Source organism: Mesocricetus auratus, unplaced genomic scaffold, assembly GCF_017639785.1.
Source record: "Mesocricetus auratus isolate SY011 unplaced genomic scaffold, BCM_Maur_2.0 Super-Scaffold_100007, whole genome shotgun sequence".
NCBI lineage: Eukaryota > Metazoa > Chordata > Mammalia > Rodentia > Cricetidae > Mesocricetus > Mesocricetus auratus.
The window spans coordinates 32,676,211-32,695,329 of NW_024429191.1; the positions used below are offsets into that span (position 1 = coordinate 32,676,211).

General features: G+C 39.7%; 1 protein-coding gene across 4 annotated transcripts in view; it reads left to right on the forward strand.

Moving 5' to 3' along the window:
* The window catches only part of Aff4 (AF4/FMR2 family member 4), a 73,282-nt gene that overhangs the window by 35,437 nt on the left and 18,726 nt on the right, over positions 1 to 19,119 (forward strand). For all 4 annotated transcript variants that reach the window (XM_040748614.1, XM_040748615.1, XM_040748616.1 and 1 more), the window contains 8 exons: positions 3,015 to 3,051; positions 5,137 to 5,185; positions 8,486 to 8,540; positions 9,482 to 9,519; positions 9,880 to 10,042; positions 11,208 to 12,125; positions 14,753 to 14,841; positions 16,006 to 16,246. In XM_040748614.1, the coding sequence (XP_040604548.1) occupies positions 3,015 to 3,051; positions 5,137 to 5,185; positions 8,486 to 8,540; positions 9,482 to 9,519; positions 9,880 to 10,042; positions 11,208 to 12,125; positions 14,753 to 14,841; positions 16,006 to 16,246 (1,590 nt within the window). The remainder of the gene's footprint in view (positions 1 to 3,014; positions 3,052 to 5,136; positions 5,186 to 8,485; positions 8,541 to 9,481; positions 9,520 to 9,879; positions 10,043 to 11,207; positions 12,126 to 14,752; positions 14,842 to 16,005; positions 16,247 to 19,119) is intronic.

Consider the following 19,119-nt stretch of genomic DNA (forward strand, 5'->3'; position numbering starts at 1 on the left):
TTCTGGGTTTTTATTATTCGTGCTACATCCTCCCACTTCTTTTCTTCTGAATTTGAATGACATTGTGTATTTCATTAATTTCTTTAGACATGGTCTCTCAGTATATAGTCCTGGGTAGAACATTATATAGATCAGGCTAGCTTAGAACTCACAGATTCTCCCTACTTCTCCCTCCTAAGTGCCGTGAGTTAAAGGTGTGCATTCTGATGCCAGATCTTTACTTTTTTTTTCCCCCCCTGAGATAGAATTTCTCTGTGTAGCTTTGGAGCCTATCCTGGCACTTGCTCTGTAGACCAGGCTGGCCTTGAACTCACAGAGATCCACCTGTCTCTGCCTCACAAGTGCTGGGATTAAAGACATGTGCCACCAATGCCCAACTAGATCTTTACTTTTTATGTTTATTGTCAGAGAGCAACTACTGGGAGTTAGTTCTCTTCTTCCACTGTCTGGGTGCCAGGGATAGAACTCAGGTTGTCAGGCTTGGCAGCCAGCAATTTTACCCACATAACCATCTTGCTGGACTTTCAGTCTTGTTTCTTTTCTAACTTTGTATGGGTGTTTTGTCTGCATATATGTCTGTGCATGTGCACTACATGTCTTTAATGCTATTAGAGGCTGGAAGAGGGCATTAGATCCACTGGGATTGAAGTTACAGCTTGAACTTCTATGTCAGTGCTGGGACTCAAACTGCTGAGCCGTCTCTCATATTCAACAGTAGTGAGCTTATGTTAAATATTATGTTTGATACATAGCACACTTTCATTCTGCATTTATTTTCATTGATAGTGGAGTCATTGAGAATAGGGCTTTTATGGGTTTCACTCCTACCTATCGTATGAGTGAATGTGATGCAAAGGTGGCTTGCAATCCTAGCCCTTATTCAAGGTTGAGACAGTCAAGGAATTCAAGATCATCCTGGACAACCATCCAAAAGAAGGCTGAGGGTTATACCTACGAAAAACAAAGAATGATGGTACAGCTTGTTTTGTTTAGTTTTTTAAGTTTTACGATAGTATAGGATCTGGTACTAAAGAAGCTTTAACAAAATAGAAATGTAACTTTCCAAATAATTTCATGTGCAATTCTGTAATGGAAAATATTTAATTGAGGTAGCGGCTTACAGTTCAGAAGTTCAGTTCATTATCATGGCGGTGTGCAGGCAGACATGATGCTGGAGAAGTAGCTGAGAGAGTCCTTTATCTTGCAGGCAACAGGAAGTTGACTGTGGTATCTTGAGCATAGGAAACCTCAAAGCCCACTCCCACAGTGATACACTTCCTCCAACAAGGCCATACCTACTCAAATAAGCCACAATTCCTAATAGAGTGAATTTTTGTTTGTTTGGGGTTTTTGTTTTGAGACAGGGTTTTTTCTGTGTAACCTCCCAGGTTGTCCTGGAACTAACTCATTCTGTAGACCAGGCTGGTCTCTAACTCCTAGAGATCCACCTGCCTCTTTCTCTGAAATCCAGTTTATCTGTTTTTGTGTTTATCTGATGTGTTATAGTAGGAATTCTCTGCTAAATGGGAAATCATTAAGATTTAACACTGTATTCTTTAGCCTTTTCATTAACTTCATTCTTTTGGCTGTGGCTCTTTGGTTGTCCTGACAACAATTTGTAGGAAAGGTTATTTCTTCATTGAGTGATCTTACCCTTTTTGAAAATTACTTGACTTCTTCTTCTTCTCTCTTTTTTTTTTTTTTTTTTGGTTTTTCGAGACAGGGTTTCTCTGTATCATTTTGGAGGCTGTCCGGGAACTCACTTTGTAGACCAGGCTGGCCTCGAACTCATAGAGATCCGCCTGCCTCTGCCTCCCGAGTGCTGGGATTAAAGGCGTGCGCCACCAACGCCCGGCTACTTGACTTCTTTTTAACAGCAGATGTATATTTTAGCTTTCTTATCATTTGGGTTGCTTTTTCCCAGAAAAAAAAAATCTGTTATTAAAGGAAGATTATGCCTATTTTTAATTAGACTTTATATGGGTTTAGGTATAATTAGCATTATATTTTATAACATAGACTTAACCTGGAAAAACACACTTTTGCACATGAAATTATTTGGAAAGTTGCATTTCTATTTTGTTAAAACTTCTCTAGTACCAGGTTCTGTACGATCATAAAACTTAAAAAAAAAAGCATAAAACTGTACCATCATTCTTTGTTTTTCGAGGTATAACCCTCAACCTTCTTTTGGAGACAAAGTAGTCCAGGATGATCTTGAACTCCTTGACTGTCTCAACTATCAACTGAGCTAAATCCCTAGTTCTTTTTTTCAAATTGAGCCTTTTATTTCCTCTTTTGGGTACTAGAGATTGAATCCATTGTTCGAGTATGAATGCAAGTGCTGTCTAGTACTTACACCTGTAGGTCAATCATTTTCTGAAGACCAATAATCAAAAATTTATTTTTAATTAAAAATGTGTGTGTGTTATATGCAAATGACCTTGGGTGCCCAAGAAGACTGAGAGGGTGTCATATTCCTTAGAAGTGATGTTATCAAGGGTTGTGATCCACCCAACATGGATGGGTGCCAAGAACTGAACTCAGATCCTCAGCAAGAGCGCACTCTTAGCACTGAGACATTTTTCTAACCCAAGACCAAGAATCTTTTTTTTTTTTTTTTTTTTTTTTTTTGGTTTTTCGAGACAGGGTTTCTCTGTATCATTTTGGAGGCTGTCCGGGAACTCACTCTGTAGACCAGGCTGGCCTCGAACTCACAGAGATCCGCCTGCCTCTGCCTCCCGAGTGCTGGGATTAAAGGCGTGCGCCACCAACGCCCGGCTTGACCAAGAATCTTGAAATTATTTGAACTCTATAGGTCTCTGAATTAGATTATGAGTATTATGAGTGCTGCTGAAAAGAAACAGAGACTTGGGTGGCTTTGCGCCATTTCATTCTTTCAGTATTTTTCTCTTTCATATACTCTGAAGCATTTTTAACACTTGGAACTTTTCCCAACTAATGAATATTTCTGATGCCATCACTTTGTATAACTTTGTGTTCCTTTCTCTTAGGAGTCTCAGCAGTCTAACTTTGGCCCTGGAGAACAAAGTAAGTATTTCTTTTCTTGCTGGTTTTCAAATTCACCTACTTATTGGGCCTTTTTTTCATATAGCCTTGCCTTATGGTACTTATAATTTTTTTTACATGTCTGACTCTGATTTTATGAACTGATTAAAAAAATAACAAGATGAGCTGAGTCTTAAGAAAACTCAAGAACTATATGTCATTAAAAACCAAAATAAGCTGGGCATGGTGGCACATGCCTTTAGTATTTAGGAGACAGAGGCAGGCAGATCTCTGTGAGTTTAAGGCCAGCCTTGTCTACAAAGTGAAATCCAGCCTACCTAGGCCTATGTAGAGAGAGACCCTGTCTCAAAAAACAAACAAAAAATCAAAATAAACTTATTTGAATAGTTGAAATTTTATAAAATCAGTTTATTGGGCATCTCACGAAGTTCAAGAGCTAGTCTTGTCTTTCTACTTCCTTCATGGTACTGGTTTTGTGGTGATAAAACTGTAGGCAGGATCATGTTAGCACTACCACAGGCTCTTTATGCATTCCCCATTCATTCTTCCTGAGTCTTCTGATCTGGATAGAAAGCCTGGTGCCCTCTGCAACCTCACTTTCGCCTCCACTCTTTACTTCTCAGAAGTCTTGTGGAAGATGGCTGCAGGGAATATGTAGAACCAAGAAATGTGCAGATTACCAGTGGTGAGGTCAGGGCATGGCAGGTTTAAGTGTTGATATATACTTAACAACAGTTTATTAGGTAGATTTAGGCTGATCTGAGAGTATTTTGAAAGATAAAAATAAGTTGGTTTTTTTTTTTTACCGTTTGCTAGAGTATAAAAATAAAATGAAACTCCTGTGTTTACATATTTATCATGTGCTTAGAAGGCATGGGAATGTCATGATACACACGTGGAGGTCACAAGACAACTTATAGCAGTTAAACTTTAAATCTGTGTATGTCTATTTAGTTCTACCTTGTAGCTGTAGTTTCAGGTAAAGGGATGTGATGGTGGTTTTTGAATCAGGGTCTCACTGTGTAGGCTTGGCTGTCCTGGTACTTGGAGAGAGACCCTTCTGCCTCTGTCTCTGGAGTGCTAGGATTAAAGGCATTCATCACCAAACCCAACTTTCACGTGTAGATATGCCCAAAATAGCTAACTATAAACCAAAACCTTTTTATTTTCTCTTAATATCTCCTCCTTATTTTTGCTTCACCTTCATTTACTTCCCCAGTGTTTAGTAATGGCAAATGAGATCATAAGCTTCATCTTTTTTATTACTTTGTGTTTTTCACTAGATTTATTTATATGGGGGGTGTCCTGGCCCTCACGGATGAGCTCCCTCTCAGGGTATGGGTCTCCAGGTGTGCTAGTCATTAGTTGGCCATTCCCTGAGTTCTTCCACCAACTTTACCCCAATACTAGATTTAAGTGTTTATCAGTATGTAATTCGAGTTTACTCTTTTGCAATATTAAAGCCATCTTACATGAAATAATTGGTTATCTAATTAGCCTTTTACTAATGGACATGTATTTTTATTTTCTAGCTTTTGTTGTTAAAGCTGTGCTATTATAATGCTAGATGTGGTGACACGCACTTATAATCCTGACTTATAACCCTGGCAGCTGAGACAGAAAGATTACAAGTTCAAGGCCAGTCCGGGCTCTGCAAGTATGACCCTGTCTCAAAAAAAAATATGTATATATATATATATACACATACATACTGTAGACCAGGCTGGCCTTGAAGTTACTGAGATCCACCTGCCTCTGCCTCCCAAGTTCTGGGATTAAAGGCATGTGCCACCACCACCAGGCAAGCCATGTTATTATTAATATCATTTCTGTATTTATGTGTGAGCATTCCTTCAGATACTGGGTAGATTCCTCTCATTGAAATAGATAGGTAGCAGGATAGCTATAGTATTGATAAGGTGATGTGAACACATTGTTTTCTAAAATGGCTGTAGAAGATCTTTGCTTATGAGAATACACATGTCTCATGTCCACTGTGTGCAATGTACTTACTTTGATTTATGGTTTGGAAGACAGACATTTTGTATAGACATTTTGCAATCTAACCAGTTTCATTTGCTCACTTCTATTATCTTTTTGTTTTAGAAAGATACAATACTTCTGCTAAATCATCAAATGGGCACCAGTCAAAATCGTAAGTTTATTGCTTAATGGGTGTTTTTCTTTCCCTAGAAGTTATCTGCAATAGCTGGATTTTTGTGGGTTTTTTTTGTTTGTTTGTTTGTTTTTGTTTTGAGATAGAGTTTCTCTGTATATCTTTGGAACCAGTCCTGGAACTAATACTGTAGATCAGACTGGACTCAAACTCACAGAGATCTAGCTGCCTCTGCCTCTGGAGTTTTGGGATTAAAGGCGTGCGCCACCACCGCCCGGCAACACTAATGTTTTATGGCAGACATAAGCTAACTTTACCTGTAAAGGGCCTGAGAGCGTATTGTAGATTTTATGTCAGTTTTGTCATTACAATGTAAAAGCTGTATAGACCACAGACATGACTGTGTTCTATCTGATAACACTAACTTTGTTGGTTTTGTTTTTTGAGATCAAGTCTCATGGTGTCTGGATTATCCTCACCATATGTATTTAGGGATGACATAAACTTGCTCCACTTGCCTCTACTTGCCAAGTATTCAGACTATATATAGGCAAGTGCTATCATAGCTAGGTTTTCTTTTGTTTTTTGTGGTGATGGAAATCCAGGTTCTTTCACATGTTAGGCAAGTACCATACTAGTGAGCAATATCTGCAATTCAATAAAATTTTATTTACAAAACAGCAGTGGAAAAACATGTCTATAATCACAGCATTCAGAAGGCTGAGCCAGGAGAATTGCCATGAGTTTAAAGCCAACCAGGGCTACAAAGCAAGTTCAGCCAATCTGGGCTATATCTAGAAATGCCTTTTTTCCAAAACAACAAGCATCTCAAAAACAAAAGGAAGCCGGGCGTTGGTGGCGCACGCCTTTAATCCCAGCACTCGGGAGGCAGAGGCAGGTGGATCTCAGTGAGTTCGAGGCCAGCCTGGTCTACAGAGTGAGTTCCAGGACAGCCTCCAAAACAATACAAAGAAACCCTGTCTCGAAAAACCAAAACCAAAACCAAAACAAAAACAAAAAACAGGAACAGGAAAAAACAAAACAAAATAGTAGTAGCCTAGGTTTGCCATGCAAGTCACTGTTTGTCCACCCCAACTCTGAGTTCACAGATTGCCTCTGTGTGTGTGTGTGTGTGTGTGTGTGTGTGTGTGTGTGTGTGTCTGTCTGTCTGTGTGTGTCTGTGTCTGTGTGTTTGAAACAGTTTCTGTATATCCCTAGCTTTTCTAGAACTCACTTTGTAGACCAAACTGGCCTTGAATGCATAGAGACCCGCCTGCCTCTGCCTGGTGAGCACTGGGATTAAAGGTATGTGCCAGCACTGCACATTTAATTAAAAAAATGGGTTAAAGATAGGATTCTTTGTAGTAAACTTTCTATTTAGCAGCTAATGCAACATTGCTTATGCTATCTTTAAATTTTCATATTTTTATTATATTTTATAGGTAGAATCAGAAATATGTATCACAATAGAGGGGTAGGTGTATTAGATGATAATAACTTACATCTCCAGAGCACTCGGGAAGCAGAGGCAGGCGGATCTCTGTGAGTTCAAGACTAGCTTGGTCTACAAAGCTACATAGAGAAACCCTACCTTGAAACTCTGCCTTCCCCCCCCCCCCAAAAAAAAGAGAGTGAGTGCCTGAACTATTGAGATGTCAGGTTAACTCAGTGATTAGAGCAAAGTTCCAAAGAAACAGCCAGCATGTGGCTTTCTGTGCCACAGCCACAGACCACAGCACTAACCTTAGCCTAATAGCCTCTTCATGTAACAAGAGGACTGAGAAGTAAATACATGAACAAAATCAACTTCCATACACTGCTGAGAAACTCACTATATTCCTGTTAGCATATCTTTATGCCAAAAACTAATAATGTATGTCTGCTACATATGGGAATACCACTTTGGTTGCTGAGGAAACAAAAACATGCTGGATGTAGAGCAGTGTCGTAAAGGCTTTGACATAACAGGTGCATTGAGCTGCCATTATTAAATCATAAGGGCTGAGAGAATTCAGAGTTAAGTACATTTTCCTTACTGGAAATCAGTCATAGAGATATGCTAAGCCCTTGTTCAAAAGAAAACTTTAAAAAATTTCTTTTACTGAACTAGTTTTAAAACACTTGTCATATAGTCATCTGGTTGTTCCAGGTGATTTTGTGTGTGTGTGTATTTTGAATTTGTGATCAGATGATTTAGGGATGCAGATTAGGCTTTGAGAAGGAAGTAGTTTCTGCCGTGAAAGAAGACTTCTTTCTACTTATTGGAGACTCACAACACTTTAAAAAGAAAGGTAATGAACTACTGGTAATGAGGAAGTGAACATTTTCTAGGTACAGATCTTCCAAACTTTGTTAATTTTTCCTTCATGAAAAGAAAAACACAAAACCCAGAATGTTTTGTGATACTCAGATTTTAAATCTAATGATTTGGACTTAAGGAAAACTTAAGTCTTTGTTTTTACTTTCAAAGCAAATTGTAGAAATTGTCAGCTTATTGTATTTATATTGTTTAAATTCTGTTTGACTTTTGGTGAAGGAAGGTTTGAAACTTGGATTTAAAAATTCATGCATGATCATTTCTTACCCAGACTCTTCTGCTGGTGTCACTTGTCTTCATAGCAAGGCAGTTATGAACCAGAGCTTTGACTCAATCTTGTTATGGTTTTCAGTTATCCAATCGCCAGAAGTTACTCAGATCTTTCTCTTCATGGACATTGGAGACAAAGAAGGAATTGCTTGATGCTTTGATTTTACCTTGCTTTTCTTTAGGGGTCATATCTGGTAGAATATTAATTATTTTAGTATACATGCCTGTGGACAATTAGAGGCAAGTTTGTTGTAACAAGAGTGTATTTGAAAGTTTAACTAGAAAGCAAAATTGAATGTTTTACTGGTGGCAGTTTTGTTCCTGCCATGCCCACTGCTCTCTTTGCAGAACACTAAATTTTGCTTTTTTAGATTTTTGTTTTTGTTTTTTGAGACAGGGATTCTCTGTGTGGCCCTGGCAGTCTTAGAACTCACTCTGTAAACCAGGTTGGCCTTGAACTCCAGAGATTCACCTGCCTCTGCCTCCCAGTGCTGAGATTGAAGGTGTGCACCACCACCTGATTTAATTTTTTTTTTAATGTGTGGAAAGTTTAGGTTATACAATGGCTAATTTCCCACTCCTGATTTTTTTTTTTACTAGAATGTGAAAAATGCAAACAGGAGAGTGTGTGTACATGTGTGCTTCAATTAAAATTTTGGCTAATAATGTGATTGTTCCTGGATTATTGGTAAATATTTAGTACTCTGGCCTGCTGTGATTAATTGATGCTCCCTTCTGCCTTTTTCCTCTAGTATGTTAAAAGATGACTTAAAACTAAGCAGCAGTGAAGACAGTGATGGGGAACAGGTGTGTCTGCTATACAATCCTTTACTGTTTCATTGTGTCTTAGTTTAAGATCAGTACCTTTTCCTGAGAACTTTCTTATACTGGATGGTTGGCATGTCGGTAAACTTCCTTTTTTAAAAAAATAATTTATTCAATTTTTAATTTCACGTGCTTTAGTGTGAGTGTGTCAGATCCCCTGGAACTGCAGTAACAGACATTTGTGAGCTACCATGTAGGTGCTGGGAATTGAACCATGGTCCTCTGGAAGAATAGCCAGAGTTCTTAACCAATGAGCCATCTCTCCAGTGTCCTCCCCACCCCTTTAAAATATTGACTTTTTCTTAACATTTATTGTGGACCAGAACATGCTTTTGAAGCAGTAGGTTAAAATTTTTTCTTTAGTATGTATGGGTCCTCTGGAACTGGAGTTGCAGATGGTTGTGAGTATCATGTATGTGCTGGGATCCTCTGCAAGAGCAGCCAGTGCTCTTAACTGATGAGCCATCGCTCCAACCCCTAAATTTTTAAAGCGTTATTCTAGAGCTTTTTTTTTTTATGGTGGTGGTGGTGGTGGTGGTGGTGGTGGTGGTGGTGGTGGTGGTGGTGGTGCTGCTGCTGCTGCTGCTGCTGCTGCTGCTGCTGCTGCTGCTGCTGCGTCTGGGGATTGCGATAGGCAAGCACTACTTCTTTAAGTAAAAACAGGATCCTGGCTTGTTAGTGTTTGTGGTGTTTGGTTATTGGTTTTGTTTTGAGGCAGTGTTTCACCAAGTAGCCCAGGCTGTCCTCAGTCTCATGATCCTACTGCTTCCAACTTCTGAGTGCCATGGTATATGTTTTTTGTTTGTTTGCTTTTTAATCACTGTATTAAGTAAACATTGATTCATGTGTTAAAGCCAGTTTTTGTTTTTTAGTTCAGACATTCATATTTGTCATTTCATACATTTCTTTTGTTTCACTTGTAGGATTGTGATAAGACAATGCCACGGAGTGCACCAGGAAGGTAGGGATCTTTTTAGTTTATGGTTTTGATGTTTTGGCAAGTTTAACACTGTGGGGTATCATAAGTGACCTTATAAATAAATAATGCCAGCTGTGATGGTGGTTGTGTAGTTCTGTAAATTAAAATTCATTAAAGTATGTATTCTGACTGGGTGAATTTTAAGGTATGTTTAAAGTGAGTATTAGTTGGTGAGTGGTACTTTAGAAACTTTTGGGGGATGTCTATTCATTTGTAACGAAGTTTTGATTCCTTAAATGTAACAGTGTAGCACACATTGTTGGCTAAGGTTGCTGTCACATTTGGATGGGTTCTTGTTGCCATTGTAAAGGAAACTTATCATTTCTGTTTTGCCTCCTTCAGTAATTCTGAACCTTCACATCATAATAGTGAGGGAGCAGATAACTCCAGGGATGACTCGAGCAGCCACAGTGGATCTGAAAGCAGCTCCGGCTCTGACTCGGAGAGTGAAAGTAGCTCCAGTGACAGTGAGGCAAATGAGCCATCACAGAACGCATCTCCTGAGGTGAGAGGGGAGGCGTTCCATAGCCATTAAGCTCTTTCACTGCATATTCTGATCAAGGCAGTTCAACCATGTATCTTAAAGGAAACCTAAACCATTTTGGTTTCCTTATTATCTTAAAAAACCTTTTAAAATTAAGGTCTAATCCTTACTTTTGCCTCTTAACATTGAATGTATGTTATATAGTTACTGTGAATAAAATGGAGTTTTTTTTACATTTTAAATAAATTTTTATTTAAATTAAAAACAATCTTATTTTACGTACCAAACCCAGTTCCCTCTCCCTCCTGCCTTCCCATGGCCCCTCCAACAACCCCTCATCCCACCCCCCCATGGGGGTCATCAAAGTCTGTCACATCATTTGGGGCCGGGCCTAGGCCCTCCCCTGTGTAGCTAGGCTGAGAGAGTATTCCTCCATAGGGAATGGGCTCCCAGAGCCCATTCGTGCACTAGGGATAAATATTGGTTCCACTGCCAGAGGCCCCATAGTCTGTCCAGACCTCCCAACTGACACCCACATTCAGGAGGCCTGGTTTGTTCCTATGCTGGCTCCCCAGCTGTCATACGGATCTGTGAGTTCCCACTTGCTCAAGTCAGCTGTTTCTGTGGGTTTCCCCAACATGGTTTGAGCCCTAAAATGGGCTTTTTTGGAGGAGGTGGTTTGAGAGGGCTTTGGAGCCTGTCCTGGAACTAGCTCTTGTAGACCAGGATGGTCTGAAACTCACAGAGATCCTCCTGCCTCTGCCTGCCGAGGGCTGGGATTAAAGGTGTGCCCCACCAACACCTGGCTAAACTGGAGTCTTGTCAATTGTACTGTGGATTGATAAAAAGCAACTAAAAGTCTCTCCTGGTGCTGACATCATTTTTACTTTGTATAATTAAATCATTTGCAATAATAGTACTTTTCAAATTGAATATTGGTTATTTTAAAGGCCATTTGTAATAAGCTGTTCATGGTGACTCCAGTTGTAATCTCAGCACTCAGGAGGCCAAATGATTAGAGCTAATAGTATTTTACCTGCGCTTTACTCCTGGCAGAAACTTGACAAATAAATTTTTGTTACCTTAAGCCTTATTCTTTGTCCTCTTGGGTTTATAAAGAGGGAGGAAACTTCAGTATTGTGGGGGATAAACCTATCTGTATATTTCTCTGTTTTTTTTCCCCCAGCCTGAACCACCCCCAACAAACAAGTGGCAACTTGATAATTGGTTGAACAAAGTGAACCCACATAAAGTGTCCCCAGCTTCTTCTGTAGACAGTAACATCCCATCATCTCAAGCCTACAAAAAAGAAGGCCGAGAGCAGGGTGCTGGGAATAACTATACTGATCCTGGAGGGCCAAAAGAAACAAGTTCTGCTACTCCAGGACGAGACTCTAAAACCATCCAAAAGGGATCAGAAAGTGGACGTGGGAGGCAAAAGTCTCCTGCACAGAGTGACAGCACTGCACAGAGAAGAACTGTAGGCAAAAAACAACCCAAAAAAACTGAGAAGTCAGCTGCTGAAGAGCCCCGTGGAGGCCTGAAGATAGAAAGTGAAACCCCTGTAGACATGGCAGCCAGCATGCCCTCCAGCAGGCACAAAGCAGCCACCAAGGGCTCAAGGAAACCCAACATCAAAAAGGAGTCGAAATCTTCTCCTCGCCCTACAGCAGAGAAAAAGAGACACAAGCCATCGAGTAAACCCTCCCAGAAATCTCGGGAAATCATAGAAACAGATACCTCGTCCTCAGAGTCAGATGAAAGTGAGAGCCCCCCTCCTTCCTCACAGACTCCTAAGTACCCCGAAAGCAATAGGACTCCTGTCAAGCCCTCCTCCGTGGAGGAAGAAGACAGCTTTTTTCGGCAACGAATGTTCTCTCCTATGGAAGAGAAGGAGCTCCTTTCCCCACTCAGTGAGCCCGACGACAGGTATCCACTTATTGTGAAGATTGACCTGAATCTCTTGACTAGGATACCAGGAAAGCCTTACAAAGAAACAGAACCACCCAAGGGGGAAAAGAAAAATGTGCCAGAAAAACACGTGAGAGAGGTGCAGAAGCAAACCTCAGAAAAGGCTTCCAACAAAGGCAAGAGGAAACACAAGGTCTGTAAGGGGGTGTAGTTCTTTCTTTTTCTTTTTAAAGAAATAATTTTGTGCTGGGCAGTGGTGGTGCATGCCTTTAGTCCCAGCACTCGGGAGGCAGAGGCAGGTGGATCTCTGTGAGTTGGAGGCTAGTCTGGTCTACAGCGTCAGTTCCAGGACAGCCTCCAAAACAATACAGATAAAAAAAAAAGAAATAGTTTTGTTCTCACTTTCCATGTCCTTAAATATCTTGATATTAAAACACTAGCTGTTTTTAAAAATAATTTTTATATGTGTCTGTGAGTATATGCTGTGTATGTGTGTATGTGTCTGTCTGTCTGTATATCTGTGTCTGTTTCTGTGTGTCTGGATACTCATGCCTGTGTATGTTTCTTTGGATGCCAATAAAGGGTGTCAAATATCCTGGAGCCAGTTACAGTTAGTTGTGAGCTGCCTGACATAGTTACTAGGATCCAAACTTTGGTCCTGCTGGAAGATTTGCAAGTGCACTTATCTGATGAGCCCTCTCTCTATTCCCAAGTATTTGCTATTTTGCCTTTACATTACTTAGTCACTGTTGTTTTTAATTATAGTTTGTGTGTGTGCATATGTGTGCTGGTGCACACTTACTACAAGTGTATATCTGGAAGCCAGAGAACAGCTTGTGAGAGTCGATTCTTTCCTTCTATCATGTGGATCCCAGGGATTGAGCTCAGGTTATCAGACTTCACCCACTAAGATAACTTGCCAGCCCTGTGTTCATTTTTGGATACCAGTATCTGAAATGCTATGGAAATACAGTTTGTGAAGCATGAGCTGAAAGGGAAAATAGTTTGAACCCAATTTCTCTGTGCTCTGTCTTCTTAACTAAAGCGGGATAATTTTTTAAATAATCAGGATCTCTAGGCAGAGTCTATGGTGGCCAGGTTAAAAGTGAGGATAGACCAGGCAATGTAGGCTTAAAAAAAAAATTGAGGCTAGGACAAACATTGAACACCAGAGTTAGAATGAAATGTAATATATTTATCCTTTTCTGTCTTACACTCAGGTCAAGCCATACTTTATTACTGGCCTAATGCGAGCAAAACTGACTCATTAATTTTGTGACATATATATCCTTGAGCATTTCGCCCATCCACTATACACCTATGTGCTTAGTTTTTTTTTCCATTAACACAGGTCAGAACTGAGAATATTCTCTGCAGCTCAATGGAGTCCTGGATGCAGTTCCAACTTGATAAAAAAAAAAAAAGGTTGTTGTCACAAAGCCCACTCTCATCCCAAAAACTTCCAAGATAATTTAAAATGTAAAAGCTTAGTATATGATCAGCTTTATGTAGAGCCTGTATATATGTATATGCACCATATTGTGCCTGGTACCCAAGTAGGTCAAAAGAGGGTGTTAGATCCCCTCGAACTTGAGTTAGAGATGATTGTGAGCCACCATGTAGGTCCTTAGAACCCAGATGCTCTACAAAAGTAGCCAATGGCTCTTAACCACTGAGACATCTCTCCAGCCATTCCCCAAGAATTAGGATTTTTGAAATGTTACTTTGGCAAAGTATTGGGTAATTCCTGGAGGTTATGCTGATAATACTGGGAGGAGACCTGGTCACTGGTAAGAGTTGGTAGGTGACTCTTTCTCATGTCTTCATTTATCTGAATTTAATCTTTTGGTGGTAAGCAGACTTCTGTTATAGTAGAAGTAGAATATTTGTTTATATTCCTATTGCTTATTGTGTGAAGCAAGAGGAAAGCTTAGACTCATCCATGGAAGTAACATCAACAGTAGTTAGGCTTTACACTTTCCAATCGGCCAAGAATTTTTCAGAGATGATGAGGCATAGCTGTTAGCAAGTTGCAGTATGTTTGTGTACTGATGAAATTGTACGGTTGGAATGTCCACGCATTGCCAGTAAAACTGTGAGAGGAAGCTACTTTAGAACACAGCAGTTTCTCAAAAAAGCTGAGCTGAATATACAGTTACCTTATGATCCACCAATTATAGGCCCAGGTACGTATCCAAGAAAGTAATGTAAATATAAACACAAAACTATTATTATAGTGCTTACAGACATATCATTCACATTAATCAAAAATTGGTTATTAACTTATTGATAAATAAAATATATTATAGCTATATGGTACAATACTATCCAGCCATAAATGATATCAATCATTAAAAAAGTATGTTTAAAAGTATGTTTAAAAAGGAGCCACATATCAAAGACTGCATTATATGATTCCACTTATATGTGATGCTTAGAAAGATTAAATGTGCAGATTAAAGATTATCAGAGCCTTAGAGATTAAAGATTATCAGAGCCATGGAGAAGAAGAAATTGTGAACTGACTGCTGACATGAGTGTCTTTGAGGGATGATAAATGTTCTAAAATTGATTATGAAGATGGTTATATAATGCTGAGTAACTACATGCCATAGAATTATATACTCTTAAAGGGTGGATTTTATGGTTTGTGAATTACACGTTAACTACATTTCTGTGAATCTGTCTGATCCTATAATTATTATATAAAAGAGATACCATCTAAAGCTTTAGGGAAATCTGTTATAGTGTTTATGCTATGTGGATCTAACAGAGGATAGTCTTCTCATGCATAAGACCTACTGTTTTTGTTTTGTCCAGAATGATGATGATAACCGAGCCAGTGAGAGCAAAAAACCCAAAACGGAGGACAAGAACTCATCAGGCCACAAGCCATCCAGCAACAGAGAGTATGTCCCCAAATCATGTTGCATGCCAGTATTGACTATTTGTTGATGGGTACTCTTTGACATACTTCAGAATATTCTTTTTAATGACTGAATGTCATGTATGTGTCTGCACATAAAAAAGTAGTGAGAGCTTTGCTTTTAGCTAACAGAGATGTGAAGCATCTTTTTTTTGTTTGTTTGTTTTTTTTTTGTTTTTTTTTGAGACAGGGTTTCTCTGTATTGTTTTGGAGGCTGTCCTGGAACTAGCTCTGTAGACCAGGCTGGCCTCGAACTCAAAGAGATCTGCCTGCCTCTGCCTCCCGAGTGCTGGGATTAAAGGCGTGCGCCACCAACGCCCAGATGAAGCATCTTTTTTATAGGGAGATAAGAATATATCCTAGCCGGGCAGTGGTGGCGCACGCCTTTAATCCCAGCACTCGGGAGGCAGAGGCAGATGGATCTCTGCGAGTTCGAGGCCGGGCTGGACTGATAGCTTCCAAAACAATGCAGAGAAACCCTGTCTCGTAAAACCAAAAAAGAAAAAAAGAAAAAAAGAATATATCCTAATTAGGTTACTATTGCTGTGTTGAAACACCATGATCAAAAAGCAAATTGGGGAGGAAAGAATGTTCACTTAAGGAAGTCAGGGTAGGGACTCAAACAGAGTAGGAACCTGGTGGCAGGAGCTGATGCAGAGACCATGGAGGGGTGCTGCTAACTAGCTTACTTACTCTCCATAGCTTCTCTGGCTGCTTTCTTCTAGAACCTGGGACCACCAGCCCAGGCATCATCCACAATGAGCTGGGCCCTCCCATATCAACCACTAATTAAGAAAATGCTCTACAGGCTTGCCTGCAAGTCCAAATTTATGGAAGAATAATTTGAAATTCCCATCTGTCTAATGATTCGTACCTGTGCCAAGTTGCCATAAAACTAGTCAGCACAGAATATGTATTGTTTGACAGGTTGTTCATGTACTGGGCATGATTGTGGAAAAGAGAAAATAAGTAATGGGGCAGACATAGGAAGCAACAAGATGACTATTTGAGGAATTTACAGTCTTTTTGTTTTGCAATCATAATGGAGAATGCCTTTGCAAATTTGTCTTAAGAGCTGGTGAAAGGTGGAGAATACCTCACTCCCATATCACTCTGCAGAAATGAGGGAATTTGTTTTGTTTGGCAGGTCATCTAAGCAGAGTAATACAAAAGAAAAGGACTTGCTACCTTCACCTGCTGGGCCTGTTCCTTCAAAAGATTCAAAACCAGAGCATGGCTCTCGGAAGAGGACTGTCAGTCAGTCTTCTTCCTTAAAACCCAGCAGTGCCAACAACAAGGAGAACAGCAGCAGCAGCAAGAACAGTTCCTCCTCTTCAAAGCAGAAGAAGACTGAAGGGAAAGTTTCCAGCAGCTCCAAAGAGACCAAGGTATGGTGCTTGAGCCTTTAAAAAACCACCCTGCTGCCAGGCATTGGTGCTTCACGCCTTTAATCCCAGCACTTGGGAGGCAGGCAGATCTCTATGAGTTCGAGGCCAGCCTGGTCTACAGAGCCAGTTCCAGGACAGCCTCCAATACAATACAGAGAAACCCTGTCTTGAAAAAAACCAAAAAAAAAAAAAAAAAAAAAAAAAAAAAAGAAAGAAAGAAAGAAAAGAAAAAAGAAAACCATCCTTCCATGTCTTCCTTGGGATCTTCCTATGGTTGTAGGCCTGTTTTGTTTTGCTTTTTAAAAAGGTATTTTTAAAATGAGTGCTGTGTGTGTGTGTGTGTGTGTGTGTGTGTGTGTGTGTGTGTGTGTGTGTGTGTGTTGTGTCTGTCTGTCTGTCTGTCTGTCTGTCTGTCTTTCTTTCTTTATATTAAGGCAGGATCTCTCTACTGCTGCTGCAGTGCTGTGTACCCCAGGTTAGCTGGGCTCGAATTTCTGGGTAGTTTTCCTCTACAAAAGTAGTAGAGTTGCAGATTGTGCCATCATATCTGACTCCTTCCTTCCTTCCTTCCTTCCTTCCTTCCTTCCTTCCTTCCTTCCTTCCTTCCTTCCTTCCTTCCTTCCTTCCTTCCTTCCTTCCTTCCTTTCGTAATGAGCTACAGTTTCACTATGTCGCTAGCCTTGACTGACCTAGAACTCAAAGAGGTCCACTTGCCTCAGTCTTTTGAATGCTGGGACTAAAAGTGTGTGCTACCATACCTGGCTTCAAATAGTCATCCTTAATGTAGCAATGATATAGTTGAATAGTCTTGGTGTTTATACATGATTTGGGTCCAAGAAAGTTTTTCAAGGCTGTGCTTTGGAAAATCTCAATCTTTTTAATGATATTATCTTTATGTTTTTCCTTAAGACAGAATCTCACTATGTAGCCTAACTTGGATGTAAAAAAAAAACCTGATCCACCTGTCACAGTCTCCCAAATAACCAGGTTGTTCATATGCGTTCTAAACTTGTCTGGTTAGGAGCAAATTCATAAAGTTACAGTATCAAAGTGCAAATTAAGAAAATATTTAAGTTTTTAAAAATATAATGTACTGTTATGACTATTAAATGTGTTAACTAAAGATTTTTAAGTTTAAGGGCTGGAGAGATGGTTCAGTGGTTAAGAGCACTGGCTGCTCTTTCAGAGGACCTGGGTTCAATTCCCAGTACACACTTGACTGCTCACAGTTGTCTATAACTCCAGTTCCAGGGAATCTGACACCAATACACATAAAATGAAATTAATTATTTTTAAAAAAACTTCAGCCGGGCGGTGGTGGCACACGCCTTTAATCCCAGCACTCGGGAGGCAGAGGCAGGTGGATCTCTGTGAGTTCGAGACCAAGCCTGGTCTACCAAGCAAGTTCCAGGACAGGCTCTAAAACAATACAGAGAAACCCTGTCTCGAAAAAACCAAAACACTTAAAAAATAAACAAATAAACTTCAGAAAGATTTTAAGTTTAAGTAAGTCAAATTATGAGCTCTTTAAGCTGAGTTATAGAGATGAATTTTTCTCTAAACAAGCACCCTATTGCCTTAGTAACTTGCCCAGCACCCCAAGGACACTGACTGTTCTGTTGCTCTGCTTCACTGTTCCTGTTTCTACCTGCTCCTTCCCCGTTTCTCATCCTTTTCAATACAGAATTTTTAGGCTTCCACACCAATTTCTTAAACTAGTGCTTATTTTAAAAGTATTCATTGAGCTCATGCTTATCTGGTTCTTGTGTCTATAGGTAGAGGTCACTATGTTTCTTTTTTATTTAAATTAAAAGCAATCTTATTTTATATACCGATCCCAGTTTGTTTCTTCTTTATAAAGGAGACTTCCTTCAGTTACTTTCTCTTTGAAAGTAGGAATTTGTGTGTAAATTTTCTGTCCCACTTGGTCCCACAGCCACTTTTAAAACCAGAGGCTTAATATTAATCACAAACTGTTGAGCCTGTTGCTCAGGGTTATTATTGCTCACTAGCTCTTTTAAATTAACACATTTCTATTAATCTCTGTATTGCCACATGACTCCTGGCTTTACCTGTGGTCCAGTACATTCTGTTGCTCCAGCGACTGGCTAGCATCTGTTCCAGACTCAGTCATTCTTCTGTATCTCTGCTTGGATTTCCTGCCATACCATAGGCCAAATCAGCTATTTTATTAACCAATGAGAATAAAGCATACTCACAACATACAAAGGGTCACCCCACAGCATGTGTCTGTCTTAATGTTTTCTCCAGGCCTTAACTTATTGAGAAGTTAGGAAATACTTTGTAGGATCACATGTTGGGTCATACTTGGTATTTATTGGTTTTTGTTTTTGTTGTATATGAGATCAGAGTCTCATCATGGAACTCAGGCTGGCCAGGGAGTTATCTTCTTGCCTCAGCCTCCTAAATTGTGGGATAATAGGTATGTGTATTCTCACTTTACCTTTTACTTTATTAGGTTTTTTTGTTTGTTTGTTTGTTTATGATTTGGGTTTTGTTGTTGTTGTTGTATTGTTTTGCTTTTCCAGTTGGGTTTCTCTGTAACTGCCCTGGCTGTCCTGGAACTCTCTGTGTAGACCAGGCTGTCAGAGATCTCCCTGCCTCTTCCGCCCAAGTGCTAGGATTAAAAGTGTGCTCCACCACTGCCCGACTACTTTATTGTTTTTGACAAAATATAAAATAGGCCCTTTCTATTTTGGTAACATGTTTTATGACATTTAACAGTTATTAATGTTAGTCTTGAAAGTTTATAATCTAGGCAATTATGTATATGTTTGTTGAAGAAAAATCTATAATTCAGAAAATATGCTAGTGTTATATCTTGTTATTACTGTCAACCAAAGATAAATTAG